Source organism: Lonchura striata, chromosome 4 (assembly GCF_046129695.1).
Source record: "Lonchura striata isolate bLonStr1 chromosome 4, bLonStr1.mat, whole genome shotgun sequence".
Classification (NCBI taxonomy): domain Eukaryota; kingdom Metazoa; phylum Chordata; class Aves; order Passeriformes; family Estrildidae; genus Lonchura; species Lonchura striata.
In genome coordinates, this window is record NC_134606.1 from 14,321,560 (window position 1) to 14,336,050 (window position 14,491).

Here is a 14,491-nt window from a genome sequence, read left to right on the forward strand (position 1 = left end):
GCACACTATGACAATATAACAATTCATATTTAAAGGTCCATTGTACTAAAGTTCTTACAAAAACATAAAAGCAACTGTAAGGCAGAAAATGCATAGGATTATGAAGGAAATGCCACATTAATTCATGTGAATTATGTACCCTGTAGACTGTAACAGTTCCAAAAGAAATCTTCTTCAGTATGCTAGTAGAGCTACTACTTAAACCAAAAGAATGTAGTAGTTCATCCATCAAGTTTATTCAAAGAAGCTGTTAGAACTCCTATGTCTAATAGAGTAAAAAAGTATGCAAAGCCACATGTCTCAAAACATAACTAGTGAAAAAGAAAAAAAAGAAGAAAAAAAAAAGAAGAAGAAGAAGAGAAAAAGAAAAGAGAACCAAAAGCCTGGTTTATTGGGCTGCTGCAGCAACAGTTCCTGGTCATCTATGGATGAAAAGAAAACTGACAACATTAAGAGCATTGCCTTTGCAACAAGCACAAGGGACAAGGTATAAAGAGTAGGAAGATGAAAAAGTGGAAGAAGAGCAACAAGTAATCCAGCCTGGACAGTAGAGCCTAACAGAGAGAGGCAAATGGAAAATTACAGTGATGCAGTCATTTCCTTGCTTCCTTTGTCCAACCACGTACAAGAGGCTCACTACAAATATGAAATCTGAGCTAATCAAAACCAGAAATCCAGAACATTCTAGTCAGGTCCAATAAAAAGTATTGTGACCTGGACCCCTTCCTTGGTTTCCTCTGAGACAATAGCCTCTGGGATATTGTCTTTGATGATATGAAGCCTTGACTTCTGTTGGGTTAGTTCCTTGCTAAATCCAGGGCACAAATCAAGTCAAACAAATGAAACCCCAGTCTGAGGTGAAACATTTTATGCAGATGCATATCAATTACATTTGTGCACTTTAACAAATTAAAAGCAGAAAAAATTTACCACAGGTAAACACAATGATATAGCAAATATAGCATCAATGTTTCTGACCCTTCTATAAAAAAACCCACGTGCTTTAAGAGCTGACATTAATATACTGGACACCACTTGCAAATAAAATGGAGTGCACCAATTCATGTGTTGTATTAGACAAAGCAGAAAGGAAACTTAATTTCTAGAACTATGAAATTATTATGTCAGTCTATGTTTTATTTCCTAATAGTATTGTCCTCAGCACTATAAAAAACTAATTATAAGAGTATCACTCAGTAGAAAGACAGAATGAACTATCAGTGGCAATATACATTTTGCTAAAATATAGTTTCTTAATATTCCATGAGTGAGCTGGAGAAAAAATTGGCCAAGCAACTTCAGAAATGGATACACACTACCAATATGACAGAAAATGCCTTGCTACTACAAGACGTTTCCTTGTCCAAATGATATCAGATATCCTTTCTTTTCTCTATTGTAAGTTAGTATAAGCCTAAATGTATGAGAAGGTAGGTGTACCAAAAGGTACACAGAAATTTTCCTGTCCTGAGAATTCTCAGCTGGAAGTGTTCCATTCAGATTAAACAACTACAAAAGCATGTGGTTTTGCAACATAATAAATAAGGCATAACAGTGAAAGTAATGAAATTCAAATGAAAAGTAACCATTTCCATCAATAGAGCAATATAATCTGTTTAGGACAAGGAAAGTGGTCTTATTTGCTCACTATTCCTTCTACATTGATTTCCTAATCACAGACTTTGTCAAGAACCTGACTTTGTTTACTAATGGCAGCAGGGCTTAGGATGTTAGCAGTCTGTACTGCTTTAGAGAAAAACTGATGGCCTTCCAAAATTATCTGCTCTAGTTCAGTCTGAATTACTGGACATGAAGCAAGAGGTAGAGAACAAAATATTATGACCTGTGCTGTGCAGACCAAGCCTGATTATGCAACAAGGCTTGTGGCTAAAATCTCTGAAACAAAGCTTGGTCACACTGATGTCAAAAGCCAAACACTACCACTGACAATGGAACTAGACACTCAGTTTTAAACTTTTGATTTTTTCAGGTCCCTCTCAAAGCAGATCAGATCTTAAAACTTACCCTCACATATCGGTCAATATGACAAAAAGAGTAGGGTACTATTCCATGTAAACATCACAAAATAATCTTTCTATGATCATTTATTTCAAAATTAAGTGATAAGAGGAGTTAACAGTTGTTTCAGTGACTGTGAAAAACTGTTAAGTATGCTTCAATTTTAGAGAAACAATGTACAAGATATTTTTCTGTCCAGTTTGCTCTCTAGTGTCCTGCTTCCAATATTAGTTCATTGCCATGCTCTAAGTTGAAAAATATGAAGGAAAGTGAAGTCTTGTTTCAGTGCTTTTGAAGGTAATGAGACTGCTTGGAACAAGTGAGGGTAAGTGTATATGGTGGGATTGTAACGTTGCTATAGTACTGTTTCATGAATAGTAATTACTCTGCAAGTGTGTAAAGCAGACAGGCCCAGTTGCATAAGGCTCAATGCAAGTTTTATGAACTGCAGAAAAGCATGATTAGTATAGGGGAAAACCATGTTTCACACTTTTATTGTAAAGAACATGAGAATCTCACAGAAAATGCCAGAACAGATGTTCATAAATTGGGCCCTTAATCTGCAGCACTTTCCAGGTTTTAAGCTATATCCACTGGTCTGTAGAACATATTCCTCTCTTTTTAATATAATTCTTCTGTTTAGTTTTTTTAATAAATAAGTTTATGACTTTAGTAGTGTTGCCAGCTGTTCAATTTTGATTTATTGTCAGAGTCTGCTTTAATATATAGTGGCTTTTGTGGCTTACCCATATAGATTACATTTTAAGCTTCAAGATATCACTATAAAGCAGCTGGAAAAAGTGCTGGCTGTGTTCAGAAACCAGCATTATTGCCCGAGTGATCAACCACTGAAACATGCAACTAGACCAGTAACCATTCTCTAATAAACTTTTGTATACACCATTCTCAAAATAAAACTGCAATTCTTACAGTGTGAAAGCAGGTCATCTTAACACATGTACTTTAAGAAGTCAGCCCAATAAAATTGCTAGATTATTAATTAGGCAGCATATTTGCTAGCAATAGAGATCTCTACAATGACTGCTCTTTATTATTTCCTTATATTGTTTCCTTTACTTCTACTCTGCAGCTAAGACAATGTAAGAAATAAAAGATTTTAGAGCTACTCTATGGAGTGCTTTCTAAACATTTTTTTTAAAGCAGTATTGAATATTGCTGGGAAAGAACTGTCAGTACTCTTCACACTGAGCCATTTTCAACCTTGCAGAATTATAATACAACCAGGCCAGGCTTCTTTTCTCCAGCATCTGCAAGTGCACAGGGTAATGTTATTAAAATAAACTACCACAACAGTATACTTAGAATTAAACAATGAACTAAACTCAAAAACTCTGGAAATGCTGTACAGTTGAACTAGTTCAGAACTATCAGTCAGAACTACCAGGGCTTGTATATTACACTGAAAATTACTTTTTCTGCTCAAAAAGATTCTTTTTTCCATACAAAACTAACTCTCTAAAAAATTCCAATCAAGAGAACCAAACAGTTTGATTCAGAAAGATCAGTATGGTGCCTTGCAAGAGGGATTTTTTTTGCTTGTCTTACACTGTCACTTTCTCCCAAGTTTAGATTTGTCAGCAGGACAGTGTCCATGGTGCACTACTCTCACAAAGTCCTATCATGTCTAAGGAGAAGGCCTACCTACATCATGGAAAATATAATGGAAAAAATAAAAACTAAACCAGCCTTTCTACCCATAGCATCAGGAGCAAAGCCTGTAGGAGAATGAAGAATAGCATAAAAATGCACATCCCATGAGACATCACAGTGGTATTGCCAAAACAAAACATATCAAGTAAGGGTATGAAATAAGGTTTTAGGAACTGAGGGTCTCTCTTTCTGTCCACAGTATCAAAGGTGTGCTATCTGTACAAATCTTGGTTTTTCCAGACTTCATGTTAAATTATCTACCACAAAAAAAAAAAAAAAAAAAAAAAAAGCTTGGTTATAAAATCCAGTAATTTAAAGTTGTCCTTAATACACATCATGATTATATCCCTCAATTTTTCCAAAGCAAGCTTTTCCTAAGGCATTTTACTGTTCTTTGTGTTCCATTCAACTATTTAGGCCATTGCTTTTTTTAAATTACTTTTTGTTTAGCAAATGAAACAAAAAGCAATAGTCCCGATGGCAGTTTTTAAACGGTATGACCTAGGTATGATTGAGTTCTCCAGTCAAAGTCAGAAAGAGTTAATGTCACTCCTCTCTATATACATATTCCAAAACTTCAATGAATTCTACCATCTGTAGAATTTTACATACTAGTATTATACCAGTATATATTCCTGTTATCACATATAATTAGGTAAAAATATTGGACAATATTTACAACCAAAGAAAACCCTCATAGTATACAGACTAAAAAAGGCAATCCAGAAGAATATTATAGAGACTAACATGAAAACACCAGAGTAAACTCAGAGTAGCTCACTTAACGTGCTCTAAATTTATACCCATGTAAACAACAAAAAAATTTATCTTAATTGCTACTTCTGAAAATAAAAAAAACTAGACTTAAAAAACCAAAAATATGTCATGAAAATTTCATAGGGAACTCAGTATTTTTGAAATGGAAACTATGTGCAATATACATAAAGGCCTCCTCTTTTACAACCTTATTTTAAATAAATAAATTACATTATTAATTTATCAGTCATCATCACTGTACTCTTCCCTCCTTAACCAACACATTTCAGTAAATCTTAATTGATTTTTAACTGAATTTAATGTGAAGTTTTAGACCTCTTCTTTGAAAATAAGCATATTTTGAAGTTATCCTCCATAAACCATAATGGCTGGAAGCACAGAGTGCAAATAACAACAACAACAATACGCTCTGCATTTAACCAACAGTCTTATCTCAGTGATCTGCCTGATACTGGCTTAGTAGTTACTCCCATGGTAACATCTTCACTGTCTCATATTACACATATATAAGGAATGACTTTTTTTTTCAAATACCATTTTTCCCCACATGATCTATAAAATACACCAAAGTAGAATGCAAAAAGAAACTGCAGCACAATTGGTACCTCATCAAGACATACCTTCTCAAATACTGGAACAATAAAGAACTCATAATCATATGTGCTTAATATGCTTAAAGCTCTATCAAAAAAGCCACACATTTAGCAGAGTACACATGTTCCTGTACTGAAATGGGCATCATAAACCCTCAGGAATGGAGCCATAACTGTTGCTAAACTCAAAATGGTACCATTAATTTCCATTTCTCTTGCAAAACCCCAATAAATATGATGTTGTCCTGACAATTACACAATTTAAAAATATACATACAATGCATTCCTTGTAATTTTTCTCCTTTGTTCTTCAGTCTGCATGCACATCATTCATACTATACTACAAAGAAAGTGAAAGTTATCCATTATGACTATTCCCATATTAGCATAGACTATCCCTGATTCTCGAAATTGAACTGGAATAATAACTGTTTACTTCCAATAAAAGTATTTTTTTTTTTTGGTTTTTTTTTTTTTTTGGTTTGTTTTTTTTTTTTTAATTGAAATCAGTAGAAAAAGCTGAAGTTTTCCCTGCTGGTTAGGAATAAATTTCTCTTCCACACTTTCTGCTCATACAGAGTATTAAATATATTCAACTACTACATGCATTTCAGTTGAAACACTGTACAACTGTTACTACATTTATCAGTCTGAATCTGAAACTCTGAAGCTTTAAAAAAATATTTACTACTTATCTAGCTTTCAAATAGAAAATAATGCTACAATAGCATTTGTCTTTTTCTCCATTTTGTCCAAAATCCTAATAGTAATGTCCTATTCACACTTGAAATTTGGTTATCCTCTCTCATCAACTTCCTTCAATAATAATATATGAGAATATATTTCCACAGTAGCTAAGGGAGACATTCCTACAAATCAATGCGATGCAGTGATACAGAAATAAAAGCTTACTTCACTGTAATGATGCTTCCAGACTTCCCTCAAGTCAGGTGGTTACTTGCAGTTAATGATCTGTGACATACCACACAAGTAGTCCTAAAAAGACTTATTATCCACTGCATGTGCAACAATATTTGCTTTATGGATGGCTAAATGAATGAAGACATTCAATGTAACTGTAAAAGTAAAATCAAAAGAAAACTTACAAGTAACATGTTTTCTTTGAGTAAAAGAGCTGTGAACATTTTCCATTAATACTTAACCTTTTGCTGGAGCAGTGCAACCACATATAATACTTGAATCCATAAAGCCCAAGAGCTGCTCAGGGTTAACGCTGATTAACTACCCCCAATCAAATGTTATAACTTTTAAAAATTTCAGAGAGTTTCCCTCCACTACTGAAATCAAAATTGCATTTATGTCATGTGGCAAAGGTAGGAGCAGGACAGCCAGCTAAGAAAAGAAATTCTGCCCTGTTTTAAAAACAGGTAGTTTTTTTCAATCCAAAAAAACACATGAACTTGACTGGGTTTGAAAACTATGTATTTTATGCTCCACTGACTTCTATTAATATACTAATAGAAAAGAATAGCAAATTAACCTAAAATAGCTCTAATCCAACATCACAATACTCTCCCATGACTCTCAGACTGTGCAGACATTCACACATTTTCTGTTTATAATTTTTTTCATTTACTAGACTCAGCTTTTGTCCACCATATGTCCACCATAGATTAACTATTCCCTTAGGTACAATTAAGGGCTTTCCATTTGTTGTAAGAAGACCTAAGTATGAAGGACGCAGCCAGAAAAAACATTTCTACCTAAACCAAAAACAGAAGCACATTCAGCCTGAACTATAGTTTATGCAACATCTTTTTTTATTGGGTGTATGTCTACATTGCTAAATAAACCACAGACAAAATCCATGGAAACAGTAAGAGATCTCTCAGCATTTCATTTGTGTATTATTATAAAAATATGATACATATACTGTTCTAACCTTTGTATTTAAACAGTTTACTTCTATTTGCATTTTTCAATGACATCTCTACAGATTTTTCTCAATTTGAGCATAACTGTTAGGGAATGAGAATATATTATTTACTGGTACTTCTGTAGCACTGATGTTTGAGTTCCAACTACACTAACAACTGTCTGCGAGGTCCTTGAACTTGGTTGTGGCTCTTGGTTAGTCATAGCAGGCAAAATTCAAGCGCACAAAACAAAAACCTCAAGCGCAGCCTCATGATCTTACATGTAGGAAGAAGAAATCAGTTTATTCATTGTCACTAAAATAAAACAGTGTAGCATAACAACTGTTTATTAGTTGGAATAGTTCATGACTACTCTTACTTTCTTGTAAAAGCACTGTATGACCCAAATGAGAAAACATTTTTTCTGCAAATGCCCAGATTTGCCCAGATCTAAACTGCCCTAGTTCAAATGAATGCAAATTCATTTATTTTTACAGAACTACACCTGTTTATGTCAGCTCTCTCTAGATGTAGAAATCTCAAACTCAGACAAGTAGTACAACAGTAATGTATCTTCTGTGTGCAAATTGTGTATATTGTTCAGCTTCATCTCTGTAATGAACCCCAGACTGCAGCAGAACAAAAGTGAAAGAACAAGCTCACTACTAACTAAAGATATTTGGGCTTAATTCAGAGATTTGATAAGGATTATTAATTATCTTTTGAGTAGCATGAGATAAAGGATTCACCATCAAGAACTATACTGTATACATGCTTTAATAATGGGTGCAGCACTCTAAAAAAGTCCAGAAGTCTAAAAAATTGCCTTTAACCAGGTTACTCTTCTCAGCTTCTGTGTCCACTGCCTTCTCATCCAAGTCACTTAGTGAAGGATTCTGAAAGAAGGCTCGAAGTAAAACATGGGCCGATTTGCAACCCTTTGCAACAGATTCATTTATCACAGCAAGTCATATAAAGACTGGAGCCAGAATGGAATACATATGCACAGATCCTTGTAATCCTTCCTGCCAGGTGTTTTTCCTTCACAGACCATACAATATGGCAAGGTAAATACTACACAAGAGCAATAAACCTTCCTTCTTTTGTCCTGTATGAAGTTCTGTATGCTCAGATCCTTTCCAAAGAACACCACTTGAGATTCAAGCTCTGTCTACTAATCACATTGCCACATGGCAATTTAACAGACATAATTAAATAGATCTCTTTAACATGGATGGTACCCAGCACTATTAATGTTAAGTTAAGCATGACTTAGGATCAAAATCTTGCTAGACAAATGCTTTTTCAGACAAGCAAGGTAATTTTTTCACTCAAAAATATGTGTGCTCCTAGGTTGCTCCCATTGCTAAACTAATACAGAGCACATTGAGACACTGGATTGGAAATATAATATTATGGTGATTAAAAAATCATTTTCACCTGTGGTTTTCTCTTCCATTAATTAAAGTTCTTGTTAAAAGTAATTTTTAATAAAGTTACCTGACCTTTGAAACAAATCCATAGGCCTGCAATTTTCTATTAATCTTATAAGCTGAGTGTTGTTGAGAAAAACACTCTCTATATATTTTAAAACAGGGTATCATTCTACATTTATTCAAATGAGTTGGTAAAATGACTAGCAAAGGACAAGGTTTTCTTTTTAAGGGAGTCTCTACATGTAAGTAGTTTACACTCCAATCCCAAGAGCATGTGTAAGGCTCAAGTGACCAGACCTGCTGTTGGGCATACAGGAACTTTAGTTTGGTCAGGCATAAGACTCTAAACAACAGGAGTCTTTGCATTAGCTTCTCAACACTTGTCTTAATTACAGTTGAGGGATCTTAAAAGGGCAAGTCTATGGGAAGCAAGAACAGAAAACTGCGGGAGGTTAGGAGGGACAAGAGAATGAATGCACAGCTCTGAATTTATATAAAACAGATTATCTAAGTGAGTATTAATGAAGACATTTTCTAAGTACAACGTGGGAGACTAAGTATATAATGCAGAAACAGATTCAAAAAGCAGACTGGGCAAGTCCTATGACCAGCCAGATTCACATTAGTACACAGAACACCAAATGTTAATTTGTATCTTGGCTGGAAAATGTTTCTTTCTGTGCTCAGATAAGATAGGTAAAAACATTTTATGTTGTATGTAAGGGCAAGTTAAAGGGTACACTAAAATGTAACCTTTAAACTTCACAATGTAACAGCATACCACTTCCTGTTCAGAGATAGCACTCCAAGATCAATTAATCATAGCTAAGACGAACAAACGGTCAACATTCTTAATTAGTGTTGATGCATTCTCCTCTGTGCCCTCATCTGTCATGAAGATTGTTTAAAAATCTGAGTTATTAGTCTTTATTGAGGAGTAGATCTGGTTAATATCTCTAAGAACAGAAATCATTCATCTGGCCACTATACACCAGTACCTGATAATTCCAACCCCCTAAATAAGCTACAGATAACCACTGCCCTAAGACCATCTTGGTAGCTATAAATCAAAATCAGTATAGCTCCTATGCAACCTGGGTTAATTTTTGTTTACAATATATCCACTGAAAATGCTGGTATGACACTTGAGGAGACTGCTTATAGATTAGTGCAGAAGAAAATATATAAAGCCATCAAGGTAGAAAGGAAGAAAACACATCAATCATAAAAAACATGGTAAACCCTCTCTAATTCACACTTAACGACTAGAAGATCCATTGTGATCACTGAACTTTATCAATACCTAATTTAAGCAAAGAACCTAAGTGCACAGAACACATTTCATTCACTTGATAACTATAGTCTCATTTATACCACAGAAATCAAAGTATTTGACAGCAACACATATACAAAAGTTTTGAGTTATTGCATATAAACTCTAAAACGTAAGTTAAAATTAACAGGAAGGTTTAGTCCCCAGTTAAGAGTGCAAAGCAAGTGGTACTAGCAACATAGATATAAGCACACTTCAAATATATTTTGTATTCAAAAAGAATAAAACAACACAAGTTACTAGAAAAGTCAAATTTAAGATTCAATGTCAGCTGTAAAGTTCAGGATTATTAAGATCTTATGACTTAGAATTTATAGGAAAAAATAGTTCTATATTAAATTTTATAATTCCTTCTGTTGTTCATCAAATGCATTGACAAAATTGATAATTGAATATTGGTGCAGAAAGCAAGTCTGGGCAAGATCTTGATTCAAATCAGTTTTCTACTCTCTCTGACCAAATATGTAGGACAGGCTATGGAAGAAAAGAAAAAAGGTACAGGAAGGAAAAAAGAATGAAAACTGAAACTAAGCCCCCAGAATGAACCCAGACAGCTTAAATAAAGTCCTGGTTTTACAACGGAGATCTGCATTTCTGAAACTCTTGCACCCCAATTATTTTTAATAAATTAGTGGGCAATGAAACTCCTTCATTTATTTTAATGAAATAAAAAAAAAAAACCCAGAAAAACAAACAAAGAAAAAAAAAGGGGAGCAAATAAAAAAAAGAGAAGTGGGAAGCTCCAAAATTCCAGAATTTAAGTGTTAATTCATACTGCTCTACTATTTTCAAATAATTCTCTGATGGATGAGCTACCAGCAACTGACTGAAGCTTTTTAAGTAGAAATTACCTTTCCAATGTTTCATGAGTAAATCTTAACCTCGTAGAATCACAACAGGACATTTTAATAGCTTGACACCACTCTGAAGCTAATTATCATGCTTTAAACAGACACAGCAGCTTACTGTGCTCATGCTGCTAATCTATTGCAATGCACAATAAACCAGAACAGTGAAAACAAGCACTGATTCATTTAAATCAGCGCTGAACAATTTCTTCAAGTTTTATGGAATACTAGAGAAATCCCCACAAACTTAACATTTAACAAAATGACTACAAATTGATACTAGAAACCACTAATAAATTACCTATAAAACTGCATGACTTAACAGTAGTAAACAATTATGCACCATATACTGCTATGTATCAAATAATTTGCTTTCAATGACAAAGTTACCCAGGGAAATTATTTTCATTTAATAGAATTCAAATGTACAGTTTTCTGTATTGTGTTGTGGTACGTATTTTTGCTTTCTTAGAAGCTTTTTCCCTAGAGAGAATCCAGGTATATCTCCCACAGAATGAAAAAAAATTACACATGTATTTCAGACAGTATTACTAAGAGAAAATAGACAAAGGACAGCCCAGGCAACTAACTTTAAGCCAAAGTTTCAAAACAGAGACTGAGCTTCCAAATTCTTATCAAGGTATCTAAAGACTACCCCAAAGCTTTCCAAATGCTATGAATGAAAATAACTGCATTCTTGGCAATTTTTAAAAACTTTTATCAGAAAGAAAGTTAAGTGTTAGAATAGCTTGCCTGTGGATATTGACATTTCTAATCTTTCTGTGAGCTTACCTGGATATTTTCCTAAAAGACTCGTACAGCTCAAAAAAAAACCAAGTAGAATCCTGAGACAGAAACCACTCACTGGAGTATTTCTTCTGAATGATGCATGAGGTCAAGTAAGTTCATCAATTCATCAAATGGTTTTTCCTGGCTCTTAACCTATTATTGCTCTTGCATTGCATATGAGTGTTTTATCACTTACTAAGTAAAGTCGAACAGACTGATTCCTCTGTAATAATTTGTTAGCACCAGTAGTTTTATCTCTTCATAATATGTGAGAGTCAACACCATGCTTCTATATAAACACCTTCCTTTCTATTTATGTAACAACAGGAGCCAACTATTAATTTTTTTAGTATTGGGGTGGAAGGCCTCCTAGATATTCTTATCCTACTACAGAATTCAGAAAAGCAATGTACTTTCAAAGTCGAATTTTTATCATGCTGAAATAAAAATAAAAACATCCCTCTGTAAACAGTATCCCCTGCATGCTCAACATGTGCAACAGCAACAAACGTCCCTAGCATCACATGAAATCAATATTTTGCTGCTTTTCTTTATACATGGCTTCTGAAGGAAAACAAGGCAGCAAGCAGTTCCTTCAGCTGCTATTTTCATAAAATGAAAGCCCTATCACTAATCCATGTCAGCATTTGTCTGAAAACTCACCCAGAAACTAGATTCTATTTCCAGATGCCCCCAAGGAAACATGCGATATTAAAGATTTGTAGGCATGTATATGTGAAAAAGAAAAAACAGAAATAAACCACCTCCAAGTCAAAACCAATGTATCATTATCTACATCTAGAGTGCTACTTCAGCAAAGGAACATTGTTTCATGCTATGGTATAGTGTAACTTACTGCAAATACTTAGTAAGATTTGCAGAACTCCAGCTAGGAAGTCCAAATTTAGGGCAAAATAGAAACCAGTGAAAAATATTTTTCATTTGAATTTCAACAGAATATGTATTATTGACTCTGGTCTGCTAGAGTACAACACTGTCAGTGTTATGCTTTCAGAAGTGCTATTTATATATTGTAACTCTAAGACCTTCTCTGTTTTCTTCACAGGAAATTAGTCTTTCATAATTAATGTCATAAAATGTTACAGCATCACTGTAGCAATACTACAATTAATGGTTCTGAGTGAAAGTGTTGTCTCTGCATTGTTATCAATTATTTTAAACAATTCTAACTTTCTGGATAAGGTCCTTTTCTCAGGTTTGTTCATGACATGGTCACTGTAACACAGAAACAAATTATTTGGAAAGTGAAAAAAATAAAATATTTTTCTTTGTTCAAGTAACATATTTATACTGTTTAAAAATTATGTATCTACTTCTACCACTTTGATTCTAAAATTTTTTTATGTTGCTTTTATCATCTTCAACAGAAGAATGGGTAAGAAAGCCAGGATCAAGAGCTAATAATAATGTTTGTATAAGATTTTTTAGTTGGAAATGGGAATTAGGAAACTAAGTGATGATTATATAAAGTAATAAAAATACTTTGGTGGTCAGAGGAAAACTGTTATATTATACTTATGTAATCACAAAAAGAAGGTTAAAAAAACCCAAAACAGCACAAATCACCTCATATGCACAACTACAGATAACATTTTTTAAAAAGTCTGATAAGCAACTCCTAAGTATTATGCCTAATGCATAGTGTAGTTTTTTAAACATATCCCAGTAGTTAATCCAGCAGTCTCCTAACATATAGAACCATGAAATATACCTTTTACTACATCCAGAAATGCTCCCCAGTTCTCCATTCCAGACACACGTCATGGTTATATCCTGGGATCTATAAAGTTCAAACACGGGCAAGTGATCTCCCTACTCCTGTGTGCTGCTCTCCAAGCAAAGAGAACACAGGGAGAGAAACTGCAGGCTAGGCAAAGCATGATGCAGCAAGTCCCATAACATAACCTATCTGCCCAGAGCCATAATCCATAATCCTGAAGTATACCCAAATATGTCATCTGTACACAGCAAAGACATATAAGATAATATTTAGTTGCATTTTGCTAAATATATATACCTTATGTCATTTCTTTAATAGCAAACCACATCCAGAGTATTTCAATTAATATTTAAATATAAGTAACTTACTTTTATTTCCAACCAAGGCCACAAGTGGCTGTGTTTCTGATCCTTCATTCACTTTTTTTACCACATTATACCAATCTTCCAAATTTTCAAAACTCTGGCTGTTGGTAATATCATAAACCAAGAGAATACCCTAAATAAAAAGACATGTTTAAAATGTTACAGATTGTAAAAGAGTTTAACACGGTAAGATTTGCATCAGTCTATATTATTATTGTCATAGAATAGAGCATTAACAAAAAATGGCATCATACTTTTTGAGGCTCAGTTAAAGGAATTATAAATTTCTATACTATACGTATTATTACAGTATTTCTCCTCCATTTCATGTGTTCTAAATGCACATTTCAGGAAAAAAATGGCAACACAGTCAAGAGCACGATTAGTTATATCAGAAATATTACAAGCTGCATATGCTTTACGATAAATCAAAATAGCATTTCACACTAATAGGAAAATAAAAATTACACTGGAGAAGGTCTTTTATTTTAACAAATATTAGTTGCAGTTTCAATGTTCCCTTCTTGAAAAAAAAAAAAAAGGCACTTCAATTTTACACTTCTGCACATTGTCTGTCATGTTTCTGCTGTCTTTTGGGGATAAAGTCCAGATGCCATTCCTTCAGTATTGTAGAAGATAAGTAAGAAACTATTGGCAAGCTTGAAGCTTTCAAAAGAGAACATAAAGGTGTGGTACGCACTCAAAAAGGAGTCCCATATATTTCTGAGGTTTTGGGGCAAGCTACAGGTGATACAAAGCCGACACTGCTGATGTTTCCTCAGCACAAATATCCACTACTATAAAGCACAGCCTATTAACAGTCCAAATGTCATCCCTATCCCCTCCACAATTCTAAGATCAGCTCTCAGATCTTATTGAGTCTTCTGCCCCTGCTTTCCACTACACCCTAATAAAGCCAGTATCTTGTAAATGAGGAATAAAGTCAGAACCAGTTTCAATTGCACTTGTTTTCATGGAGTTCACACCTGTCAAAAAAACTCTGCATCTGCACACTGTTTCTCACAAAATTTTCACAAAATTT

At 34.0% G+C, this 14,491-nt stretch overlaps 1 protein-coding gene across 2 annotated transcripts in view; it reads right to left on the reverse strand.

Annotated features, from left to right (window-relative positions):
• Nucleotides 1-14,491, reverse strand: part of RAB28 (RAB28, member RAS oncogene family) — a 62,718-nt gene that overhangs the window by 27,639 nt on the left and 20,588 nt on the right. For both annotated transcript variants that reach the window (XM_021554454.3, XM_021554453.3), the window contains exon 4: nucleotides 13,453-13,582. In XM_021554454.3, the coding sequence (XP_021410129.2) occupies nucleotides 13,453-13,582 (130 nt within the window). The remainder of the gene's footprint in view (nucleotides 1-13,452; nucleotides 13,583-14,491) is intronic.